The sequence below is a fragment of the Culex pipiens genome, chromosome 1, assembly GCF_016801865.2.
Source record: "Culex pipiens pallens isolate TS chromosome 1, TS_CPP_V2, whole genome shotgun sequence".
Classification (NCBI taxonomy): Eukaryota; Metazoa; Arthropoda; class Insecta; order Diptera; family Culicidae; genus Culex; species Culex pipiens.
The window spans coordinates 101,280,534-101,305,623 of record NC_068937.1 but is presented as its reverse complement, the minus strand read 5'-3'; the positions used below and the strand labels follow the sequence as shown (position 1 = coordinate 101,305,623).

The 25,090-nt window shown below is 38.8% G+C and overlaps 1 protein-coding gene across 1 annotated transcript in view; it reads right to left on the bottom strand.

The window, feature by feature from the left end:
- Positions 1 to 25,090, bottom strand: part of LOC120424769 (uncharacterized) — a 426,898-nt gene that overhangs the window by 60,708 nt on the left and 341,100 nt on the right. The window contains exons 12-15 of the mRNA XM_052706009.1: positions 20,830 to 21,494; positions 20,611 to 20,760; positions 10,148 to 10,177; positions 2,593 to 3,183 (exon numbers count right to left, since the gene is read on the bottom strand). Of these exons, the coding sequence (XP_052561969.1) occupies positions 2,593 to 3,183; positions 10,148 to 10,177; positions 20,611 to 20,760; positions 20,830 to 21,494 (1,436 nt within the window). The remainder of the gene's footprint in view (positions 1 to 2,592; positions 3,184 to 10,147; positions 10,178 to 20,610; positions 20,761 to 20,829; positions 21,495 to 25,090) is intronic.

The window sequence follows — 25,090 nt, the reverse complement described above, 5'->3', positions numbered from 1 at the left end:
AAATTCGGCCACGGCTCGCGGAACTGCAACCTCCCGCCCCGCTGTGTGAAGTGCGGTGAAACACACCTCTCTGAGGCGTGTGCACTGCCGTGCAAGGCGGACCTGGGGGACAAGGCAGAGCAAACCAAGGCGCGCATCAAGTGCGCCAACTGTGGAGGTAACCATACCAGCAACTACCGTGGATGCAGTGCACGAAAAAATTACCTCGAGGAGCAGGAAAAGAGGAAGAAGAAAGCAGCAGCGTCCCACCCTCCTCAGCGAAGTACGAGCGTAACCGTGCCGGCTGCTGGGCAGCGTACGGTTCCCGCGGACAATTCAGCATTCCCCCCTGGCTGGGGGCGATCGTTTGCCAGCGTGGTTGCTGCCGGTAGCGGCAATGCGGCCCAGCAAGAAGTCACCGGGGAAGATCTCTTCACCCTGCCAGAGTTCTTTGCTCTCGCGGGGGAGATGATGTCGAGGTTTCGGACCTGCCGTAACAAGGCGGAGCAATTTCTAGCCCTTGGGGAGCTGATGATCAAGCACATCTACAAAGGATAAAATACTGTGATTTAGTTATAAGCTTTTTCTCTTTCTTTCCCCTTTCCTTTGCACAATGCTCTTGTTAGTGCCATAGTTATAGAAATAATTGTTCCAAAATGGATTATGATGCAACACACAGCTGAAAGGAACTCCAAAACTCTGTTATGAATTGCAAAAGAACTGATTGTATCTTGATTATTCACCAATAAAACCGAATTAATTAATTAATTAATTAATTTATGCATGAATTGTTTGATAAACTATAAAATACGAAACCCTTACGCATTTGAGGTTAATATATTGTCATCGATTTTTACAATCAATTGTTTAAAAAAGTGCGTTTAGGGAGACTTGATCCCTGCATTTTTACAGTCACTGGAATCAGCCTCAAGATAAAATAATTGGGCTGGGTTTTCGTACATAGTTTCCTTTAGTATAGTTGTACATAACTTCCTGTAGTTTGAACCATTCTTGTAAACAAAAATTACCAGCTTTTGTAAACATGCTCAATTTTGGTTAAAAAAAGAAAATTTTAAGTTATTAAATATTTTGCATGCTTAACTTGTTGTATTTTGAACACAAACGTACAGGTTTAATGTGAAATTGCTGTAACTTATAGAAAATTAAAAGTTTTGATGAATAAGAAACATTTTGCTTGAGATTTCTTCAAAATGTTGAAAGGGGGATCAAATTACCCTCAACATTTTGAAAATGCCGGTTAAAATATTTTTTTAAAACGCTTGGCATGATTCGAAGAGTTTATCTGATGAAATACCCTTATCAGCCAAACATAGATGAATGTTTAAGCTTTCAATTCATGCAAAAAGTTCATAGTTTTGTGAGAATTGACAGAGTTATTTGCGATACAAAAAAAAGGGGATCAAGTCTCCCCACTCTCCCCTATTGTTTGGTCCTCTTCGCATAACAAAATTGAGAATTTAAAAAAGAATCGAAGAAAAATCTTGAAAAGGTATTTTTGATTGATTTGTTGTCTTAGGCAAAATTGGATGTTATGGTTAGATTTTTTACAAAATTCGATTAAACGGAAAAAACCTTTTTTTGTTTAGTTTAATGTTTGATGAAAACTATTTTCTGAGAATCTTTAACCCCATCCATAAAAAAAATGTGATTTAGTGGACCACAAGTCCTTTTGAGCTTTTCCCAAAAAAATATTTTTGGATTTTTAAATATTCAATTGGAAAGTCTTGAAATTTGAATACATTACCCAAATGAGCAATTCTGTGAGACTTTGGACAACGATATTTTTTTGTATTTTTCAATTTAGACGAAACTTTGTGTGTACTTTATATGATTAAAAAAATTATTTTGCATGTTTTTATACAATTTGCGCAGCTGTCCATGTAAAAAGGTTCTTAAAACATTAAAAAATATGTATCTTTATCAGAGTATCTTCCTGGAAAATACAATAATTTTCACAAAATACCGTATTTTTTTGAAAATGCTCAAATTTTAAAAATATGCAATAGCGAAATGTTGCATGCTTCAAACATACATTTGAGTATTTTCGAAAAGTACGATATTTTATTGTAATTTAAGTATTTAAACAAAAAACTCTAATAAATTGGAAAGGAGTATCAAATTTCGCTTCGTTTGATACCCATATTGCAAGTTTTGAAAATTTGAAGTTTATCGAAAAATACGTTATTTTTAAGTATTTTCCAAAAATAAACTCTAATAAAGAGAAAAAGCATAAAAACCCACATTGCAAATTCGGAAAATTTTAGTATTTTCCAAAAAATACGGTATTTTGTGAAAGTTTTAATATTTTCCAAAAATCTCTAATAAAGTGAAAAGCATACAAAATTTCGTTTCGTTTAATACCCATATTACGAAATTTCGAAAATTCGAGTATTTTCGAAAAAATGCGGTATTTTGTGAAATTTTTTGTATTTTCCAGGAAGAAACTCTACTAAAGTGAAAAAGCAAACAAAATTTCGCTTCGTTTGATACCCGTATTACAAATTATGAAAATTTGAGTACTTTCGAAAAAATACTGTATTTTGTGAACAATTTTGAATATTTTTATAGATTATCGTTAAAATCAATACTCACGATTAACTACTCCACTGCTGGAGATGCCCGAGTCCATAGACAGCGTCAGTGGACTCCTCACCGAAGATTCGCGCCCATCCGCCTGACTGCGGATCTGCGTCGTCGTTGTCGTCGTCGACGACGAGTGGTGGTGAACTCCCGCACTACCCCTTCCGGAATCCCTCACTCCCACCCCACTACCACCGGACAACGGATTCTGGTTCTGATCGTACCCACTCGCACTCGCACTTGCACTTCCGTTTTCTATCACATCCCGGTAGTTACCGCTAATGTTGTTGTTACTGTCGTTGCTACGACTACTGGCGGCGTTGCCGCGCTGTAACGTCGCGGTTGACGCCGTTCCGCCGTTGGCGCTTTGGTTGTAGCGTTTGGCACTTTCGTACAGGTAGGCACCGGGCGTCGAACTCCGCGGGGGTGGCGTCACCGGCGGCGGACCACTTGCACTTCCGTTTAGCGGCTTGCCGTTGCTGAACTCAGCCGGCGGCGAGATGAGCGTTTGCTGACTTCCGGTCGCCGTGGGAGATTTCGGACTCTTGAGGATCGTCGCGTACAGGGAACCATCCAGCGGGCCCTGCGTGTGGTTCGATTCGTCTGCAACGGGAGAATGAGAAGCGTCAAGGTATTGGGTGGTCAGGGCAGGTTGTTCGAAGCGCGAAAAACACAAACACACAGACAAGTGGACGCGCGAGCGACAAACTTCAGAAGTGGTTTGTTTGTGTTATTTTGTTTGTGCAAAATATTCTCTCATTGCTTCCGATATAGCTCCAGAGCATGGAACTGAACCCTTAAGTGGTCGTTGACACAATTTTCTGAATGTTTTAATTTAAAACCCTTAAAGAAATGTTATTTTATTTTTTAAACGTGTAAAAAAAAGAAATTGAGCAATTCTCTACCAAAACCGGAAATGGATTTTATTTGTATTTTTTGATTTGGCTCAAACTTTGTGGGGGCCTTCCCTATGACCAAAGAAGCCATTTTGCACCATTAGTTTGTCCATATAAATTTCCATACAAATTTGGCAGCTGTTCATACAAAAATGGTACGTATATATTCGAAAATCTGTAACTTTTGAAGGAATTTTTTGATCAATTTGGTGTCTTCGGCAAAGTTGTAGGTATTGTTAAGGACTATTAAGAAAAAAATAGGTACACGGAAAAAAAAAAATTCCCGATTTTTTTATTAACTTTTTTTTCACAAAAACTCAAATTCCCAAAATACGTATTTTTTGATTTTCGAGATTTTTTGATATGTTTTAGGGGACAAAAATCCGCAACTTTTGAGCTATAGAGAAACATGGTCAAAAAATCTGCCGCCGAGTTATGATTTTTTGAAAAACTGGAGATTTTTGGAAAAAATTGAAATTTCATACATAAAATTTTTAGGACCTCATTTTTTTATGCAAAATTGTGCAATCGAAAATTACTGTACAGATTTTTTGATAAAGGGCCCCGTTTTCAAGATATAGCTACCGAAAGTTTGATTTCAGCGAAATATTTGCAGTTTTTCGATTTTTAAAAATAGTGACCATGAGTGACCATTTCTAAAAATATTTTTTTTTAAAAGTTCAGAAAATTTGCTATAAAATTGTCTAAGAGACATTGAAGATTGGACCTCTGGTTGTTGAGATACAGCGGCTTAAAGAAAAAGAAACACGAAAATTGAAGTTTTCTAAGTCTCACCCAAACAGCCCACCATTTTCTAATGACGATATCTCAGCAATTAATGGTCCGATTTTCAATATTAATACATGAAACATTCGTGAAATTTTTCGATCTTTTCGAAAAAAATATTTTGAAAAAAATAAAATCAATACTAGCATTTTTAATGGGCATAATATTCAAAGTTTGGCCCTTTTAAAATGTTAGTCTTGATTTAATTTTTTTTAAATATTTTTTTCGAAAAGATCGAAAAATTTCACGAATGTTTCATGTATTAACATTGAAAATCGGACCATTAATTGCTGAGATATCGTCATTAGAAAATGGTGGGCTGTTTGGGTGAGACTTAGAAAACTTCAATTTTCGTGTTTCTTTTTCTTTAAGCCGCTGTATCTCAGCAACCAGAGGTCCAATCTTCAATGTCTCTTAGACAATTTTATAGCAAATTTTCTGAACTTTTCAAAAATAATATTTTTAGAAATGGTCACTCATTGTCACTATTTTTAAAAATCGAAAAACTGCAAATATTTCGCTAAAATCAAACTTTCGGTGGCTATATCTTGAAAACGGAGCCCTTTATCAAAAAATCTGTACAGTACTTTTCGATTGCAAATTCAATTTTGCATAAAAAAATGAGGTCAAAAAAATTTTATGTATGAAATTTCGATTTTTTCCAAAAATCACCAGTTTTTCAAAAAATCATAACTCGGCGGCAGATTTTTTGACCATGTTTCTCTATAGCTCAAAAGTTGCGGATTTTTGTCCCCTAAAAAATATCAAAAAATCTCGAAAATCAAAAAATATGTATTTTGGGAATTTGAGTTTTTGTGAAAAAAAAGTTAATAAAAAAATCGGGAAATTTTTTTTTCCGTGTACCTATTTTTTTCTTAATAGTCCTTAACAATACCTACAACTTTGCCGAAGACACCAAATTGATCAAAAAATTCCTTCAAAAGTTACAGATTTTCGAATATTTACGTACCATTTTTGTATGAACAGCTGCCAAATTTGTATGGAAATTTATATGGACAAACTAATGATGCAAAATGGCTTCTTTGGTCATAGGGAAGGCCCCCACAAAGTTTGAGCCAAATCAAAAAATACAAAAAATAAAAATGGTGGAAATCGGCCGGTTTTGTAGAGAATTGCTCAATTGTGAAATAATATTTAAAAATATTTGTATTATGACCTTTTATACTTTCTTCTTTCGACCTGTCTGTTGTCTGTTGTCTGTTGTCTGTTGTCTGTTGTCTGTTGTCTGTTGTCTGTTGTCTGTTGTCTGTTGTCTGTTGTCTGTTGTCTGTTGTCTGTTGTCTGTTGTCTGTTGTCTGTTGTCTGTTGTCTGTTGTCTGTTGTCTGTTGTCTGTTGTCTGTTGTCTGTTGTCTGTTGTCTGTTGTCTGTTGTCTGTTGTCTGTTGTCTGTTGTCTGTTGTCTGTTGTCTGTTGTCTGTTGTCTGTTGTCTGTTGTCTGTTGTCTGTTTTCTGTTGTCTGTTTTCTGTTGTCTGTTGTCTGTTGTCTGTTGTCTGTTTTCTGTTGTCTGTTGTCTGTTGTCTGTTGTCTGTTGTCTGTTGTCTGTTGTCTGTTGTCTTTTGTCTTTTGTCTTTTGTCTGTTGTCTGTTGTCTTTCGTTTGTTATTTTTTGTTATTAAAAAATATGAAAGGGTTGAATATTTGAGAGAAATGTGAAATTCATAGAGTTCATCCCTTACTTTATAAGTTGGATTCGAACAAAATTTAAAAAAGTTCAAAGTTGAAATTCAATCATTAAAAAAAGTAAATTTAACCAAAACTTCTCAAAATTGACCTAGATTAATTTGATTTTTATCAAAATTTAATCGAAATGCTACTAAAAATCTACGGACGTTCAAGTGCCCGCCTCCAAGTGTTCTAGGAATGCCACACCGGATGACCTTCTTTCCGGCCGTTACTAGCGTGAGGAGCAGGATCAACACCGAGCCACGACCAGACCAAATTGCGGCTGCCAGTGGAGTCGTCGTCGTCGTAGATTGGGCTCTCTGCCAAATAAGGCAAGACCCGAAAGGCTTGATCACCTTCCTTCCGCGGCGGTGGCGGCTTCGTCTGTCGAGCCACGTACGTGGAGTTCAACTCACTACACAAGTCTGATTAGGAGGGTGACGATTTTTTTTCTTTCGAGCGGAGGGACGAAGTTCCGTAAAATGTACAAGATCATGCAATTCGGGGGGTGCTTTTTGGGTGATTGCTTTCGGGTATTCAATTCCAATCAAGCCAAAAAGTGTGGCCAATTAGCGGGACATCAGGAAGGTACCATAGTAGGAAAGTGATCTAATAATTCCGGTGACCTCCCCCGAGGGGTCAGCACAGAACGTTTTCGAGAAGTTTTCGACAAGTTTTGATTGATTACCTAGTTAGTGGGGTAAAGCAAATATTAGTTCCCACACTTGATCACTCCGCCAGAAAAAAGCCTAATCGGTTAAGGTGAAAGTCACCACGAATTCGGTGAAGGCCACGGCATGGATAACATTTTAAAATATATTCATATATTCAACTTTTTAATTTATTAGTTTCGGGCTAGAAGAAGAAGCGCCGGCCCAACAAGAAATTCAAAAAGGTGATGACGCCGCCAATCTCGTTAGCTCATCCAAATCAAAACATAACCCTAAAAAAAGCATCGGACAGGCTATCAAAATGCAAGCTTGCAGGCCGTAAGCCGGACGGGTTTTCGATTTTGAATGGCATTCAAACTCTATTAATATTTTACTTAACCCTGTAGTGATCAATTTCTTGTGTTTCTTTAAAGATTATTTGTTGATATTGAGAAATTTAACTTTTCTTGTGTTTTGCTTTTCAAAAATTAGAATTTTTTGAAAATTGAAACGTACTATGAAATTTTAACACTTTTTTCGTGGTTCCCAATTTCATAGACGTTTGTTCACGATTTTGGGAACTGATTTTTCTCCGTGTTGTAAAACATCTGTTCAAAGTATTTTTTTAACATGTTTTTAAGGGTTTTAGCTAAATTTTAATAGTATCGAAAATAAGATTAGATGCATATTAACATTTCGATGTGCGACCAAAGGGCGAACGAAACAAGGTCGAAAGTGGACAAATGGTCAAAAGGATAAAAGGTCAAAGTGAAAAAAAAAATTTTCAAAGTAATATTTGTTCATCTAGCTGTGAAATTTTTGATGGGAGAACTTTGAAAACTGGTATGAAAAAATTCCATAATTCAAACATATTTAAAAAAAAAATATTTTCTTGACAAATTATGTATTCTTGATGTTGTCATACTTCCGAGAGTTTTCCGTTCTTTAAAAATGAATTTTGAATCAATTGTTTAATAGTTAATAAGTTTTTTTTTTCCATTCCTGTATTTCATTTTCATGTTTCAGTTATAAATAACCCTTTGAACGTTTTAAAAGGAGTTTCTTGATTAAAATTCAAAAATTCAAACTTATTTTAAACTTTTGAAATTATTTCTACACAATTTATTATTTTTCCTGAAACATTTTGTTGAGTTTAACTAATTTTACAAACAATAGCAGTTTTAGAAAGACATTTTTGAAAAAAAAAATCTGAATTGGAATTGAAATACATTGCCTTTCAATATAATGTTTTACTTGTTTTAACTATTTTTTTGAATGTATGTCAAAAGGTCAAAAGACATAAGGTCGAATGTCAAAAGGTCGAATGGATAAATGATTGAATGGACAAAAGGTCGAAAGTGGAAAAAAGGTCGAATGGACAAAAGTTCGCATTTTATGTGAGCCTAAACGCATGAATATTGAAAAGTAGCTATGTAAAGCTTTTTTGATAATAAATGTAAAATATAAAGCTTTTTTGAACTGTTTGAAAAAAACTTAAAAAATATTTTACTTTTTCCTTAAAGAACTACTCATGATTGAAAGAATGGAAAAACTCACAGAACAGAACATATTTTCAAGAATGGCAAAATTCACAAAAACATTAAGACAGTCAAGAGTAGGTTGTTTAAAAAAACTTAAAGAATATTTTAGAAGTGTACCTTTTTAAAAGAAATTCTCGTGTTTGAAATAATGGAAGAACTCACAAAAATATTACGATAAACAAGAATAAGTTGTTAAAAAATATATATAGATATATTTTAGAAGCCATTTTTGTTGTTGAAAAAACCGCTCATATTTTAAAGAATAGAAAAATCACAAAAAACATTACGACAGTCATAAAAAGGATGCTTAAAAAATATAACAATATTACTACAAAACTAATATTTTTTTAGGAATGGAAAACTTGTCAGAAAATGGTTTAGAAGTTATTCTGCGTATTTGAAAAAAAAAAAAAATGATCATTTCTAAAAGGATTAATGAACTCACAGAAAAAATCTGATGTGCTTGTAAAACTTTTTTTTTTCAAAAATGTTTTAGAATGTTTTTAATTATTATTATTTGTTTAATTTATTTCACTTTCGATTTTTTGGCCATTCGAACTTTTGGATTTGGTCCTTTTGGCCATTCGACCTATTGTCGCACATACGATTTTTTTCTAATTTTAAAACTTGGGCAGTTGTTGAGAATGTTTCATGAGAAAAAGTCTACATTTAAATATATTTTCATGAGTTTTACAATTAAAAAAAAAACATATTCTCGACCATTCGACATTTGTCCATTTTCAACCTAACTCTAATGTGAAATTTTCTGCTCTCTTATTTTTTTTTTGTAATTTTGAAAAAAAGAAGCCGCAATTTTTAAATGGTAGATTTCTTTTGGACAGTTTGAAATGATAGCCTTGATTTTGAAGTTTTCTATTATTTTTTGGAATGTGCAGAAAATAGTTTTTTTATGTTTGAGAATTTTATTTTTTTGTTTTTCTAGGTTAACTTTTTGATTTTCAAGATGTTTATTTAATATTTGCTTTAAAATAAGTTTATCAGCTTCTGAGTTTTTTTATCTTACTTTAAGCATTATTGTCTTTTTAAAATAAAAAAAAGGAATATCAGTTCATGTTAGAAAGTCATTAAAAAAAACATTCACAAGACTGTAAGTCAAGCTACTAAACTCATAGTTCTTTCAAAATTAATGCGTGCATTCATTTGGTACTTTTGAAGATCCATAAATTGGATGAAAAGCATTTTTTCGTATTTTTTTAGATTTTTGGTAGGGTTGAGTTGCAGAGGGTGAATTTTTGTACTTAAAAATGTTGTATTCCCTGTTGGAATCATCAAGTATAAAAAGTATTGAAATTTCATAGTTTTAATATAAGTTCACACAATTTCCAAGCAAAATGTGTCTCAAAATATTTACGAAGTGATGCAACGGTTTATACTTATCTACATCAAAGTTTGCAAACGATTGCATACAATCTTTCAATAAACATTTGAACAAGTTTAAACAAGTTCTAATTTTGTACTAAAAACATACTTTTTGAGCTACAAGCTGCAATTTGGAGTTTATTAAAATATTTTAATACAATTCAATTTCTCTAAAATAAAAAAATGCTCAGTTCTAGCTATAATTTAGTACAGATCCTCCAAATGCTAATGCTAATGCTATAATTTAGTACAGAGTAGTTTTTTCTGAAACATTCCTTTGCATTTCTTGTCGTTAGTTGATTTGAAATGCTCTATTAGGAAATATGATTGATGGCAGCGATTATCAATAATTAACACTGTATAATATCACGTCAGATATACGATCAGCGGGTCAACAGTTCAACTAATCACCACTTCAGACAATTTAAATAGGTGTCATCTCATTTGAAATGCACCCAGTTGGGGGTGCTAAATTTCACAACACAAGCCCAATCGCGTCGTTAAAAAAGAAATGCTAATGATGGGGTCAGTTGCGAAAACAAGCGTTTTTAGTACAAATCGTTTCACACAAGTTCGCGCGAGCAAAAATCGGGGGTCTGTCTGATTTTGGCGGGAGCAATTAATTATTTACCTTTTCCGGAAGAGGAGGAGGAGGACCAACCTAAAACGGCGCGGATCGACGGGGGAGTGGCACGCGCGTCAATCAAAATTCCGAAAGATGGTGTTTTTGGGATTTAGAGAGTGAAACGAGGGAAAATTAAATTTAGTACATGAATAATCACTTGTTTTGGATGGGGGAGAAATGATGCGACTCCAGCGTAAATAACCTTTTCACTTTCGCGTCTGCTTGATTGGCGCAGTTGTACTAAAAAAAAACGTCTGATAACCGCGTTTATCAACACCCAATCGATAGCAAAGAGAGCAAAACAAACAAACAAAACTTTTTTTTTGTTCGATAAATTCGAAACCGCGCGACACTTTATCACCTGTCAACCGCCGGCCGTAGACTGCGGCCGGCTAGGTCAGCACGGTACGGTAATAAGAGGTGCCAAAAGAGCGGTTCTCGGCGACATCGACTACGACTATATCACAAGCGAGGCTCAGGACGGCGATAAACACTGCGTTGGTTGGCTGGTGCCAGCCAGACATTGTCAGTAGAGGAAGCAAAAACGTAAAAAAAAGTTGGCTCGTGCCCACCAACCACGACGACGACGACGCCACCATCGATGGCCAAGTGGTTCTTGGTCAGATCTGTCTGGACTGAGTCGCACCGTGTGTTTGGGTGGGCCGGTTTGGTCACTTTTTGGACGCAGAATCCGGTCAAATGAGCAGGGTTGAAGTATTCGAACGAAAAATAATTTTTAGTACAATTGTACTAAAACGTTATATTGGGTGTTGGGGACGGATTTTTAGTACAAATTGAAAATTAATCGACTCGACACTTCAACTCTGTCTTTTCACGCACTGGCTGTGACCATTCTAGAGTGGTACAAGAAGCCCTTTCGAAATTGTCCATGCAAATTGCGAACGACTCTTTGCGGATCGATTCACACTGTCGTCGCTGAGGACAAACAAGTGGTCCGGACATCGCACCGACCAAGGAGTCATGCTGCACTTAATGTTCTTGCTCGACCGTACCAACTCCGGTTGCGGTTTAGGGTGGTGGGACTCATTGTTGGTTTAAATTGTTTTTGTACTAATATTAAATGAGATGTAAGCTCGTTACAGCTAGACAAATTTCAACATTTTTAGTACAAGACTGCTTCTTACCTTCGTCGATTTGAGAACTTTGAGGAAATTTCCAACACAGAAACCGATACCGTAGAAGCGATTCTTCGCGTTGGCGTCTCGAAATGTAAACAACTGCAACCGGCAGTGAGGTAATATCTGCAGGTCAAATTTCTGCGCGCTGCAGCGTTAACCATTTTTGCTGCGCGCTCAAGAGGGCGCGCGAAATTTGTATGCAAGATTGAGTGGTGGCGAATTTGCATTCGCAAAAGGAGCTCTAACACTTCTTTTCGTGTCATTCTCGAGTGGACATTGGAAGTTTTTTAGTACAAGAATTTTTGTTCGAGTGACATCGAAACAGGCCACCCTGGTTCAATATCCTGCGGTCGGCACTGCAAATCATCGGCCTTTTGGCAGCTGGCCAGCGAATTAGTACGGAACAAAGCGGATGTGTACTGGGGCCAGAAGAAAGGCCGGTCTAGAGTTGTTTAGATAACAATGTTGAATTTTGTACGTATGGACTGTGGTTGAGTTCATCGATTTTAATTATAGGTTATGACACGATCTGGCGTTGAAAATTTGAGCTGCATCTGGTGAATGTTTTAGTGCATTCCGGATCGTTCTAACAATTTGGACCTTAACTGACACGTCTATTGCGGACTTCAAGCTGCACTTAGACGTTTTGTATGAAGCGAAATACTGCAGTTAAGGTAAGTGGATGGTTTCTATGACATCTCTATTACGGACTTCAAGTTATATTTAAGCGTTCCATCTGACAAAATAAGCTGAAGTTAAGGTAAGTGGATAAAATTACTTCTCTAATACGGACTTCAAGTGCTACTTAAGCAATTGAGATCCAAACACTGTTTGCTGTGAAAAGTGTTTTAAAAACCTGAGTTAAATGGTAAGTATTCTGTCAACTGTCAATCTGTCAATTGTCAAAATGCTAGTATCAATTTGAGAAAGGTTTATAGACGCTTCAGTAACGTTCAAAGCATCCCACGATCTATAAACCTTACAAATTGAACATTCCGAGCACGGATTAATTAAACCCCTAACCCGTTTGCTCCTATTCTAGCGAACTCAACAAGTGTCACTTTCGTTGCTCGTGGCGACGACGACGACGCCGTCCGACATTTGTCGACGTCAGCAATGTTTATATGCTCGCGCAACGCGGAGACAGTTGCGGACGTCGCCATAATACCATAAATCTAGCTAGAAAAAGCTAGCACGACATTACTGGGATAGACGACAGTCAGCGAGTGTAGCATAAACAAACATTCGGCACCAGCACCGGTCCGAGGCGTCTTGGGGCAATCTGACAAGTGAGTTATCTTTCACCTTTTTTTTCGGCGTCGCCTGCTGTGGAAAACTATTTCAGAACTTGCGCGCGAACGCGCCTGCTGGGATAGCTTTTGACAGAGTTTCACCAATATGGGACAGAGAAATGGGCTGATATTGAACAGGTTGCGAATATACTACGTCGTTTCTTCGTGTTATCTTCGTTATCGGCACCGCCAGAAGGGGGCATTATTGGTGCTTTTTGGCTCCTGATAAGGGCAGGGTTGAACCTCCACGGAATTTCACGTAATCAACCGCGAGCGCTATCTGATAGTCAAATTTTGTCGTGACGTCCATCGCACTTCTGGTATTTGTCACGTCCGTCCTAATGAGCTTAAGTGGGTTCAAATTCCGCGTTTAAACCCAACTCGAATCGAATCGCAGCCACTTTGTCTCGCAGGTTATCGATATTCACCAATCTTAAAAAAAAATCAATAACAAATCGCACTTACACATCACCATTTTTGAGTCACTACACGTTTGTACCCAACCAAGTCCACATCAAAGGCCACTTAAGTGTCATGTCACGACCGCTTTTCGATAGTATCGCGCGCGCAATTTTCACCGAAATTAATCCCACTTGATAATTGATTTGCTCAACCCAACCACCGAACCGATTCTGAAAAAACTCTCATTTCACTACCGCGCGACTCCCTGAAACTCCCTGAATCGCGCCCGGTTCGGAACGCTGACAACGGTGCACACTGACTGACTCGTGCTGCCGCTAGCGCGCCATGCCATGTCGTGAAAGCATTTCGACTTAATCTCTGGCGCGCACAGTGGGACCGCGAAGCGGACGGCGTTATTTTTTTGATATTGCTTCTCGATTACGGACTTCAAGGTGTAGTTAAAGCTCGAACTGAACAGAGTGAAATTTGAAAAGGTAAGTACTAATTTTAGGTGGTGTAGATTTAAGAGTGAGTTTCCCGATCACGGACGTCATGGTGCACTAAACCGCGCATTCTGTGATCAACTTTTGAGCAGTGAAGGAGCGGACAACCGGTAAGTACAAGTGTTCTGTCAACCTGTCAATTTTGTCCACAACGGATCGACGCTCGATCCCGCTGTCCATTGTTCCAAAGCACAGCCATCGGGGAGAGTGCGTTCGTCGTGAGTCTGGCGAAATTCGTCGAGAATGTCGAGGGATTCTGCCGGGCGTGACTTAAGGTGCGTTTACAATCAGAGCGGTTCGGGGTTTGCTTGTGATTGACGCAATTTGAGTTGAAAACATTGTAGTCGCACCTTAACGAGCCGACATTTCGCCAGAAGGAGACTTCTGCTAAACGAGAGAGTGCCACCAGTGCCAGACTCGGTGAGTAGGACTTCGGCGTGTGTGGGACTGTTCAGGAAATCGACGCTAGCGGATTATCCGGTTTCGATGTCACCATATTTGAGGTTTCGCAAAGCTGCCCCTAAATCAGCGGATGTAGGTGTACTCCTCTCTAATGGACCAGGGAAAATTAGCATAGCTCGAAACCGGCTTAATCCGGGCCTGGTTTCGATCGCGACAGCGAAGATGATCTAATTTTGGAATAACATTCGAAATCAACCTCGCACGCAAACGTGACCAGCATCAAGAACAAGTGGGGAGGGACCAAAAATAGCCGTAACTCGTCACCGCGTCCAAAGGTTCCCAAAACAAAACGATTCCTGGACACGGAATGTTGCCCGCATGTCAAGAGTGAACCGAGTCGCGTAACTGCGCCCTCTCCGTGTCACGCCGGGAACTGGAGCGTGAAATCGGCGGGATCTGGGTCGGGTTAAACTAGAGGAAGGTAGGTCCAGAATGACAGATGGGAGCGTGTTTGTGTTGTAAATCTTGGTGATTGATTTGCGAGCTGGGATTGGAGTAGCTGAAGTTGACGTTTCAAGTACGGACTTCAAGTAGTAGTTAAGCGATATGCGCGGAGAGAAGTTTGATTGGTAAGGTAAGTGCAAAATTGGGTCGGCGTTTCCCTAACACGGACTTCAGGGTGTACCTAAGCACTTCCGAGTGACAGGTTCAGTGAAATTTCAGGTAAGTACCAAATGTAATACAAAGTGAGTGAATTTGTACATCGGGGTCGTTACAAATTGGTAAGTAATCTGTCAAATCTGTCACTGTCAACCCTAGTCAGGTAAATTAAGCAATTGAAATTAAAGCAACGCTTTAATCTCTATTCTCTCGGACCACCATCCGTCTAAACAACGCTATTTTTAGCACAATCCTCCCCAAAACAGCGCGTGAATCATCTTGACGACGCTTAATCCGAGAGGAAGAAACAATTTAATCACGCACCGCAGAAGGGAACGAAGAGAGTCCTATTTAAAGGTGAGATTTTGGCAAAGGTTCGCCACAGAGTTGAGCGATTTATGCGCGAAGCATAACTCGGCGGATCTTGGGGGAGGTTTACCCCTAAGGAACAAGGTGACCTTGAGGCAGGGTGGTGAATCATCTCCGTGTAGAAAGAGTCAACTATAAACGATGTCGTCCTCATAAAAAAGTATAAAATTAATTGCCTTCGTAATGATTAATTCAGCGCTCGATTCTTCTCGATTGGGGTCGTCGTCAAAAACGGAAACATTTCGCGGTGCCAGAAAACTTCCGAAACAGACACAGGCCATAAAGGTTAATTTTTCATTCAAGATTCCACAGCCGATACGCAATGGGGTGGAAAAGTTGAGTGATTTAGATTGGTGCGCGATAAGGGCACGGAGGGAAAAAGATTTGGTAAATTTCGTCCAATTTCCCTCAACTTCAAATTCGAATACCGTAATCTGGGGTGAATCGGGACTACAGTCTGAATAGGGACAGCATTTTTTAGAGCACTTAGAGCTTTTAAATTCGGAAATAGATGTACACATTTTGTTGGCCTCAGTCTTTTCTAACCGAAACCAACCAGAAAAATCAAAATATTGTGCTCCAACATGGTTAAAAATGCTGTTCCAATTCGCCCCATGTGTTCCGATTGACCCCAGTTTACGGTACAATTTTTGGCTCCGTCGAATCGATAAATAACACCCTCGAAATGGCAATAGGTCAACACGTGTCGAAGGAGATGGGAAGGTTAATTTATCGATTGATACGCTTCTACCGTCAAGTTTATGAGTTGCAGTGCGGGGGTGTGTGCTGAGTTTCCTGCCCTTCCATCTTTTTTATGACTGAGTGATGATGTGATGCTTGAGTTTGGTTGAACGCTAGACAAGCAGACTTCACCTTAAGCGAACAATTATTTCAAGTTGAAACTAGCAACTAGTGCAATCTGGTATCACGTCATGTAAACAAATTCAAGAAACTTAAATTAAATAAAAATCAGCGAGTAGAAAAAAATAAAATTAAAACAAATGATGGTGGCGCCATCCGCTTTGTTTGTGGCCGATATCTAAACTACAACAATAATTTTAATTGACCGTTAATTTAGGCCATAGCATATAAAAACAATGTTTCACCTCGGATTGTCTGTGGTTGACGGACGACGAGCAAGATGTTTATCGATGGGAGGTTTAATATATAGGTGGCCTTCAAAGGTGCCGCCGTTCGGAACGGTTCACTTGATGTTTGCGTAGTGTGAATGTCTGTGTGATTAGAGGTTAACTAATCGTGAAATCGATCTTTATGAATTTTTACGACGGAATCTAGTGCAAGGATTGACTGGCAAGGTTTCGTTTAAATTAAGCTATCTTGATCAAATTTGCATATTTCAAAGTTCATTTAAATGGTCCAATTTAAAAACGCTATTAAATTTTGCAAGCCAGTTAAAGTGAACTGCTCTGGATGAAGTCATTAAAGTGTTTCAATCTCAATGAATTTTCATAGCACCTCAACGCATGCATTCATTCGTTTCGTTACTGCCAGGAACGATTGCCTACCCAAAGGGGCATTTCGAGCGTAACGCTTCTTCGAGCGTTATGTCCCGTCTTTGGTAGATTCATTCATAACTCGCTTGTTGAGAAGGATTCTGGTTTACGATTTTATAAATAAAATTTCGATATAAAAGCTTATTAACCTAAATTAAAACATTGAAAAATATTATGTGAAAATTTGGATTTTCAATTGATTTATTGTTTTAAGTGTTTTAAGTGTCGAAAGATGGATAAAATAGTGCATTGAGACTTGATTGACATTTTTTTTATAATCGGCTTGAGGATAATCGTTTCTCCGGATAAACGGGTCTTTGGATAATCGTGCTTGGCCTAACTCGGATAAAGTCGACTGGATATCGTTACCGAATCTAGAGAAAAACAGTTAAGGGGATATATACATGTTGCGGCTCCTGGCAACGGTTTTGGGCGAGGTGGACTGTCCTTCAACTTGAGCGGACTGTAAAAACTCAAGCTTCTTTTGGGAGTTCAATTCCGGGACGAAAACACAGTTTTTCACTAGCACTAAACTTGTATTTCCGATGATATTTACAGGATTACGATCTGTTCTCTACGCGATCCTTCGTGCGACTTGCTTTTTCACGCCGTTTCGCTGTTTCGCTGTCGCTTTCTTCTTCTCGCACGTTCGATCGTTTGCGCGCGAACTCGTCGTCGCGCCGTTGTTTTCGGCTGTCAAAGTTGGCAGCGCCGGCCTGTCAGCGCTGCAGGGGTGGGTTACGCACACTGAGAGAAATTTGCGCAAATCTGGTTGAAAACTTCGGCATTGGCCGAACATTCTCCCCCCGGGTTGAAGGCTCGGCTTCTAAAATCAAACCCACTAGAAGAGAACCGGCCGCTGACCACGCTGGAGTTCGTTGGTATTTCATGCTCTCGGATCAGATGCGCATCCTTCGTCCCGAACTTGCTGCCATCTAGTGGTGTTCTTCGGTCAGTTGAGTGGTTGAGCGGGAAGCAGAGCTCGGCTGCACCCCCGGGTCCCAAACCAAATGGAACTGCTTCTCGTTGCTGGTTAAGATTACAGCCTGCAGCAGCTTCTCTGCTAACTTTCTGGCTGGACGGTTACTGTTGTGATTGCGATCGGTTGATCGTGCGACGTTGGTGTTGATCAGCTGGCAGCTGTACGTCTCACTCTCGTGGCTTGGCTTCTTGGCTTTGTCCTCTTGGACGGCAAGTACAGTGCAAACTGGCTGTTCACTGCTTGGAAGCGGTTGTTCCTCGACGTTGACTTCGTCGGCGTCGGTAGGCTGCAGTGAGCGAGCTTCCTCGTCCTTCACTGCCTGGTTCGTGGTGATATCGGGTTCTTCGTCGAACAGTCTACACGGAGAAAAAAGAGTTCCCAAAATCGTGAACAAGCGTTCATGAAAATGGGAACCACGAACAAAGTGTTCAAATTCCATGGTACGTTTTTCGAAATCGTACCATGAGATTTGAACACTTTGTTCGTGGTTCCCATTTTCATGAACGCTTGTTCACGATTTTGGGAACTCTTTTTTCTCCGTGTAGCTGTCTCCGGCCTTGGAACAGCTTGCGGGTCATCGGAATTGGCGTCTTCTCGTTCTGCGTCGGCTGGTAGCAGTGAACTAAGTTCCACTGGCTGACACCAGCCAACGTCGAGGTCACCGTGGATCCGCTCTTCTGACCGCAGCGTAGGAGTTACGCCCGAATCGCCGGACATGTCGACGTCACCTCGAACTCTTGTCGAGGCTTCGTGTCGAACCACTTCAGGTTCGGCGGTTGGTATCATCTCTTGATGCTCTGCAGGCGGTTTCTCTGGTTGGAGGGATCTTTCTGGCATGCTTTGGTTGGCTTTCAGGTTGGAGTTCGTCTCGTGACTCTGACCGAGCGGTACTTCACTGGGTGTAAAGCAGTCGGTACTCAAGTGGCAACCGTTGCACCGCGTGCACAACGGGTCGCCACGCTCTGTGGTTGCATTGGATGGGCTCGAGAGGAGTTGAATTGGGGCACATACCTTAGCATCAGTGCGTGGCCGAATGGTTACGCTGTCCGCTTTGTAAGCGGATGATTCTAGGTTCGATTCCCATCTGCTCCAATCTCCATCGGATGAGGAAGTAAAATGTCGGTCCCGGTCTTGGTTGTTAGGCCGTTAAGTCATTCCAGGTGTAGGAGTCGTCTCCATGCCATAAGTACAAACCACACCAAACCAAGCCTACTCCGGTGGAATCGCTAGCGGCGGTTGGACTCGCAATCCAAAGGTCGTCAGTTCAAACACTGGGGTGGAAGGTTCCTTGGAGTAGAAAGAGGTTTGGGTGCTCTCCCCATTCAAGCCTTCCCTAGTAACATTTTAGGTTTTAATTAGGCCATAAAAGCCTATTTAGGCCGTATGAGGGTTTCCAGAACCATGATAAAACCTGTAAGTTTAAAAATGTTACTAGGGTTCGGACTCCTAGGTTCAAGCAGAAACTTGCAATAGAGACCACAAAAGACCCGGGGTTCGTTAATGTGGATGGTTTGATTTTTTTTTTGATATATTTACTTTATACCTATGAAAATATGACTTTTGAAGCATGCACCAGTAATTTGTAGTACATTTCCAATTTTAAATCATGTTTGGTATCAATGTTCCTGGTTAATGGTTAAATCCTGGTGATATTTCCTCAAACAAAGGAAATATCATATTTATTGATAAAAATGCAATCATAATCTCACACCTGCAAAAAATTTGGTGGCCAAATCAGAGCAGACACGTTTTATATGTTCACAACAATTATGTAATAATCTATTAATTGTAGTAAAATTTTCATTTAAATACGGTTCTATAATTTAAATTACTGAATAAATTCCACAAGTTCAAAACTCAGTTAAAATATAATTTTAAAAATGTTTTGCGATTTGCAATATTCTGCAATTTTTCTTCTTGTCCATTTTAATGAGTAAAAGACGCATAAAACACATCATTTGACTTGTTTTCTGAACTGTTTTTAAAAAGTTTTCAATAAATGATGAAGGATTTTTAAACAAAAAACTTAAAATAAAGATATCTCAGAAATTTCTCGATGAAACATTTCGCTCTTAGAAGCATTGGAAAGCTGAGAAAATTTGCTATAAGACACATTTGAAAGTAGCGATGACTATTTTTTCCTGATAAGGTTGTTCTAGAAAACACGCCGTGATCCATTCAGACTCGATTATCCAAAGTATAATTATCCAAAGTTTAACTATCCAATGTTCGAATATTGGTCTTCTTAGAAAGGGACCATCCACAAACCACGTGGACACTTTTTTGGAAATCTCAAACCCCCCCCCCCCCATCGTGGACAATTCTCCATACAAAAAAATCTTTTTTGTATGGAGCGTGGACAATCGCCATCCCCCCCCCCCCTAAAGTGTCCACGTGGTTTATGAATGGTCCCAAACTTCGTATAGTCGAATCTTTTTTTGATTTTTTGGGAGCAGATAAAAGCAGCATTTTATTTTTACGTGATTCGATTATCCAAATTTTTTTTTATCCGAACTGATTTTTTGCGTTTTGAATAATCCACTAACTGCTGTAGTTAATATGCAATTTGCATTTATCTGTTCCAATCGTGTGAAATCCAAATTCTTTTAGAGAAATCGGGATAATCAGTACATTCCGGACTTGATTATCCTAAGTCCGATTATCCTAATGTTTCATAGCAATTTTGTATAATCAAATCAAGAAAAAACGTTTTTATTTTTCGAATTTGAGTGGTTGATTATATTTTACATTATCAAATGCATTTGCTCTAGATTTCATCACAACCATTTTGGACGCCAACTTGGATTGAAAATTTCCAAATCATTTTAGAGCATTGTTGGGATCATATTTGTGCTCACAACCCCACAACAAGAAGATTTTTTTTCGTGATTCTATTATCCTAAGTTGCTAAGAAACATTTGGATAATCGAAACTTCGGATAATCGAGGCTTTGGATAATCTAGTTAGGATTTTTTTTCCGAGAACTTCGGATAATCAAGTCTGGAAGAAATACGGATAATCTAAGCTGTGCTAATCATGGCTACGGATAAATGAGCTTGAATTTTGACCAAATTATAATGGATACCAGATAGAAAATCTTCAAAAGACAGAAAAATAAGATTAAATTTGGTATTGAAATCGGATATTCGAATATCCCATATGAAGTTTGTCGTTGCGCCCCCAAAAAAAGCAAAATTGTCACTCACCTCCCCCGTTGATCGTCTCCAGGTGGTCGCCGTTCTCGATGATCGGCTCGATCCGCACCAGCGGGTTCTGGAAGACCAGTATTGCACTCTTCTCGTTCGGCACCGTGTCGATGCACAGCGTCAGCTTGTGGTCCGCCGGAAAGCGCTCGTCTGTTGAGGAAGAAGATTTTTTTTGAAGTTAGGTTGATTCAATTGGTTTCGACTTGAAGGAGATCCTACCGTCGCACGCCAGATCCAGCTCCAGCTTGGCGAATTGTACTTCCTTCTCGGTTATGGCACAGGTGTGAAACTGCACGGCCGAGACGAGCTCCTTCTCGTCGTGCAGCTTGTTGTTATTTGGTATGATCTGGTAGCAGCGCACCAGGACGTCACCGCGCAACCGCAGCGGATGCTTGATCTCGTAGATGAACTGCCGGGTGGTGATCGGTATCACGTAGATGTCCGACGTGAACAGACACCGGACGCCCTCGTACACCTTGATGAAGCTGCGCCACTCGCTGTTGACGGTGACGGCCCGGTAGTGCAGACAGGGTGGCGACTCGACGATGATGGCGCGCAGAAACACCGACGACGCGTTCATCTTGATGGTGCCGGCGAGCAGGCCGGAAAAGTACCGGATGTACCGCTTGTGGGACGGGACTCGGAGCGGACCCGTCACGGACTCGAGAAAGCGTTGCGTCGAGTATAGGTCCAGGTCGAGCCAGGTTGGGGTGCGGCGACCGTCGGGACCACCACCGGGCGATGGAAGCGCTTTGGTACGGTTTGACTGGGGAAAGTTCGAGCCGCAGATCTTCTGGTACTCGAGGTAGGCGGCGATGGCGGCGCCGAGGCGCTGTTTGTCAGATCTGTGGGGAGGGGAAAGAGAAGGGAGAACGTTGGGTGAGCTTTCGATTACGGACTTCAAGTTGTACGTAAGGTATGATTTGAGGTATACTGACGGGATCAGAAGGGTGAGTACCAAGTTAAAAATACGGCTGGAGACCGCTTTCGGGTAAGTACAATTCTTTAACCCTTTCGAGCCTGATGGGTCATATATGACCCAAATATCAAAATTTCCAAAACTAGCCTATAATTTTCGTATGGTCATAAGAATCATTTTCCCATCATTGACTAAAAAATTATTTTTTTTAAATTCATGCCTGAAAGGGTTAAATCTGTCAATACATAAAATCTAAAATTTATACTGTCAATCTGTCAATTCCTATTGGTTTGTCGGTATGACCTTGTCATAAATTTGGGATTGAAAAATCTGGGAATGAGCTTTCCGTTACGGAATACCTCAAGATTATTTAGCAAAATGCCATTTAAATATTCACATAACCACGAAAAAAGAACGAACTACAAACCGAAACTAAGCAGTGGTAGACCTAAAGCAAACTCTTTGGAAATCAAATGGATTTTTTCTCCCTTGCCTAATTTTCATTCTATCATTTTCGTCAAAAAATGTAATGATTGTTCCTAAATTTGAACGATTTCTCTTTTCAAGAAAAGATTGAAGTTTTGGAAAAAAAACTTCACGTAAATTCATTAATATTTTGCAATCTTTTGATAATAGCATGACAGTAATTTTTAATTCAAAATTTCGATTCGAATATAAACCTCGACCAGAGCCGATGGACAAAAAATTGAGTAAAATTTGTCCCAGCCTTGTCTGTTAAAGAAAAAAGCCTGTGCCAGAACAAACTATTTCAAAGATAATTTCTTACGATTGTTTTTCATTGCTGATATTTATTGATTTAAATTATCATATACTTTTTATTTATTTATTATTTTATGTACAGTTTTGGAAATCAGAATTGAAAGGGGTCTTCTTTTGGAAAGATTTGCAGTTTTTTTAGGGTTTCATGGTACCGTTTCGTGATTTTTTGCGAGTTTTGGATAGAAATATTTCAAAAAATTTCAAATTAACACAAACATTTGATATGGTTAAACATAAATGTTTTTTGCCCTTTCCAAATGTTAGGTTTAATTTGAAAATTTTGAAAATATTTTTGTAAGGGAGATCGGAAAATTGCACGATACTTTAAATTATCGGACTCATATTTGCTAAGTTATCGTCACTTAAAAATTTCAACGCTGTTTTATTTTATTAGGAAATTTGCTGATCTCTCGAAAACATATTTTCAATAATGTTTAAGCTTGGTCATGACATTTACAGGTTGAAAAAAGTCACGATATCATCAAAAACATATTTTTTAGTGTATATAACTCGAAAATGGTGCACAATATCAAAATTTGTGTTCAGTACTTTTCGATTGCAACTTTCATTTGGTTTGATTTGACATCTAAAAATAAAGTCGAAATCAATTTTTCAACTTTTTCCATGTTTTCAAATGGAAAAATTGGCAACACTGCCAAATGAGCTTTGACCAGCTTGTGTCATGGCTTAAAAAATGGCATTTTATGTCATATAAAACACACCAAAAATTATAATTTTCAAAAATAATGATGTTGCGCAATCTCTTTTTTTGTGTAAAAAGTAAAATAAAAAAAATGGGTTCATTTTTTTAGAGTGTAACTGCTTTTAAAAGTTCTAAGCAATACTTCTTTTTGCGATCATATTCAAACCAAAAACAACTTTTCCCTTGGTTTGATTAATTAATTAATTGAGAAACTTCGAGAAGTTTTTCAAAAATATAACTAAATTTTTTAATCAAGAAGGAGTGAAAAATACCACAAATTTCAGGATTTAAAAATTCCGTGAAAAAATAGAGAAAAGGCTGGAAATAAGAAAATGCAATTTGAGTTGTTAAGTAGGTATACAATTGTCGCTACTTTTAATAACAGTCAATTTGTTTAATCTGTTCTTCAAAATAATTGACAGATTGTTGAAAGTATCAATAACTAAAGCATTATGCGAAAATAAGTTTATGTTTTCTACTGCAGACTTCTAAAATAAAATAAATGTAACAAATTGAATTTTGTATTACCGACTTCAATTGTATAACTAAGCTCTGTTTAACTTGAAATAATGACAAAAATGTAGTTCTTAGTTCAAATTACAGATAATGTGTGTGTGTGTGTGCGTGTGTGCAACCAATCAAACGGGACCACGCGGCCGCTTCTTACAAATTGAGTTGTTTCCATGTATTTTAGATTTTATATTCTATAGATGCAAATAACTCGCATAGGCATTTGGAAGGTGTTAGCTCTGCCGAGCTTCGGTGACCCATTTCTACGCTGGCTAGCCGAGCGCGAGGTACCTCCGCTGAACCGACAAGCCCCGCCCTAAAGAACGGTTGCATCAATTTGATCCAAACGTTATTCAGAACTTCCGGACCCTCGTCAAATGGACAAAGATCCAGCGCGTATATAATTGTTAGCAGTAACAGTATTCCTAATTCCAGTCATAGCTCATACGCCGCGAATCTGGACGAGGGATCGAACCCCGCCTTGAGCAATTTTGATTTTTTGTTCATGTTCAGGAAATTCAAGAATTTATATTTCCTTAACTTTCTTATTGGGAGCAGATGGGAATCGAACCCAGAACTATTCGCTTATAAAGCGAACACCGTAACCAGTCAGCCACGGCCGCTCTTGCTTCTTAGTTCAAATACAGATAATGGTTTAATATTGCTATGTTGAGTGACTTAAACCTATATGACTTTTTTTCATCTCATTTAGTTAATATTATTTTTTGTTTTATTGTAGGTGAGTCTTGATTGTTATAATTTTTAAAAGTGATTATTGAGGGGAGCTGGAAAATTAGAAATTTGTAAGTTTGATTTCTATTACGGACTTCAAGTTGTAGTTTATCAATGTTTGATTATGTGAGAATGTCTAGAGTTGAGGGGTAAGTACAATCAACAATCAATAATAAATTTGAAAGACACCTTTCTATTACGGACTTCAAGTTATACCTAAGCTCAGTTTGATTTTTGACATTGCGAATCAAATTAATGGGTAAGTACTAAGTTCAAGTTGCAGCAGCAGGACGGACTCTCCACGGTAAGTACAATTCTGTCAATTCTGTCAATTCTGTTAACCTGTCAATTCTGTTTCACACATAAAAAGAGGTTCAAGAACATCCAACAGTACCATTTGTGGATGATCGCGACGACGACCTTGCCCCTCGGTAGCAATCTCACGGTGACGAGCCACTGCCCAAATCTTGAAAGCCATCTATTGTGTGCACTTAATTTGAGTTTATTGACGTCTCAAAGTTTGCTCACACCTTCTGAGGTACTCCGGCACTCCCTCCCCATATGGTGGGCACCGATTTGTGAAGCCCGAGCCTTACCTCACGCTTCGAAATGCGGTTTGATTATCGTTATTAGTGTAATTATTATTTTCTGATAATTAGACGTCGCATGCGAAAAAAGAAGCAGTACTGCCGCCGCCATAATCTTGCCGAAAAGCCTCCAGCCCATATTGCGTTCGCGTATATGCATATGAATGAAAATATTTGCTTGAGAGCGCGCCCTCGTCCGAAAATGGAAGTGCTCTCGCGCAAAAAAAAAATTAAGTCCAAGAAGTAAAA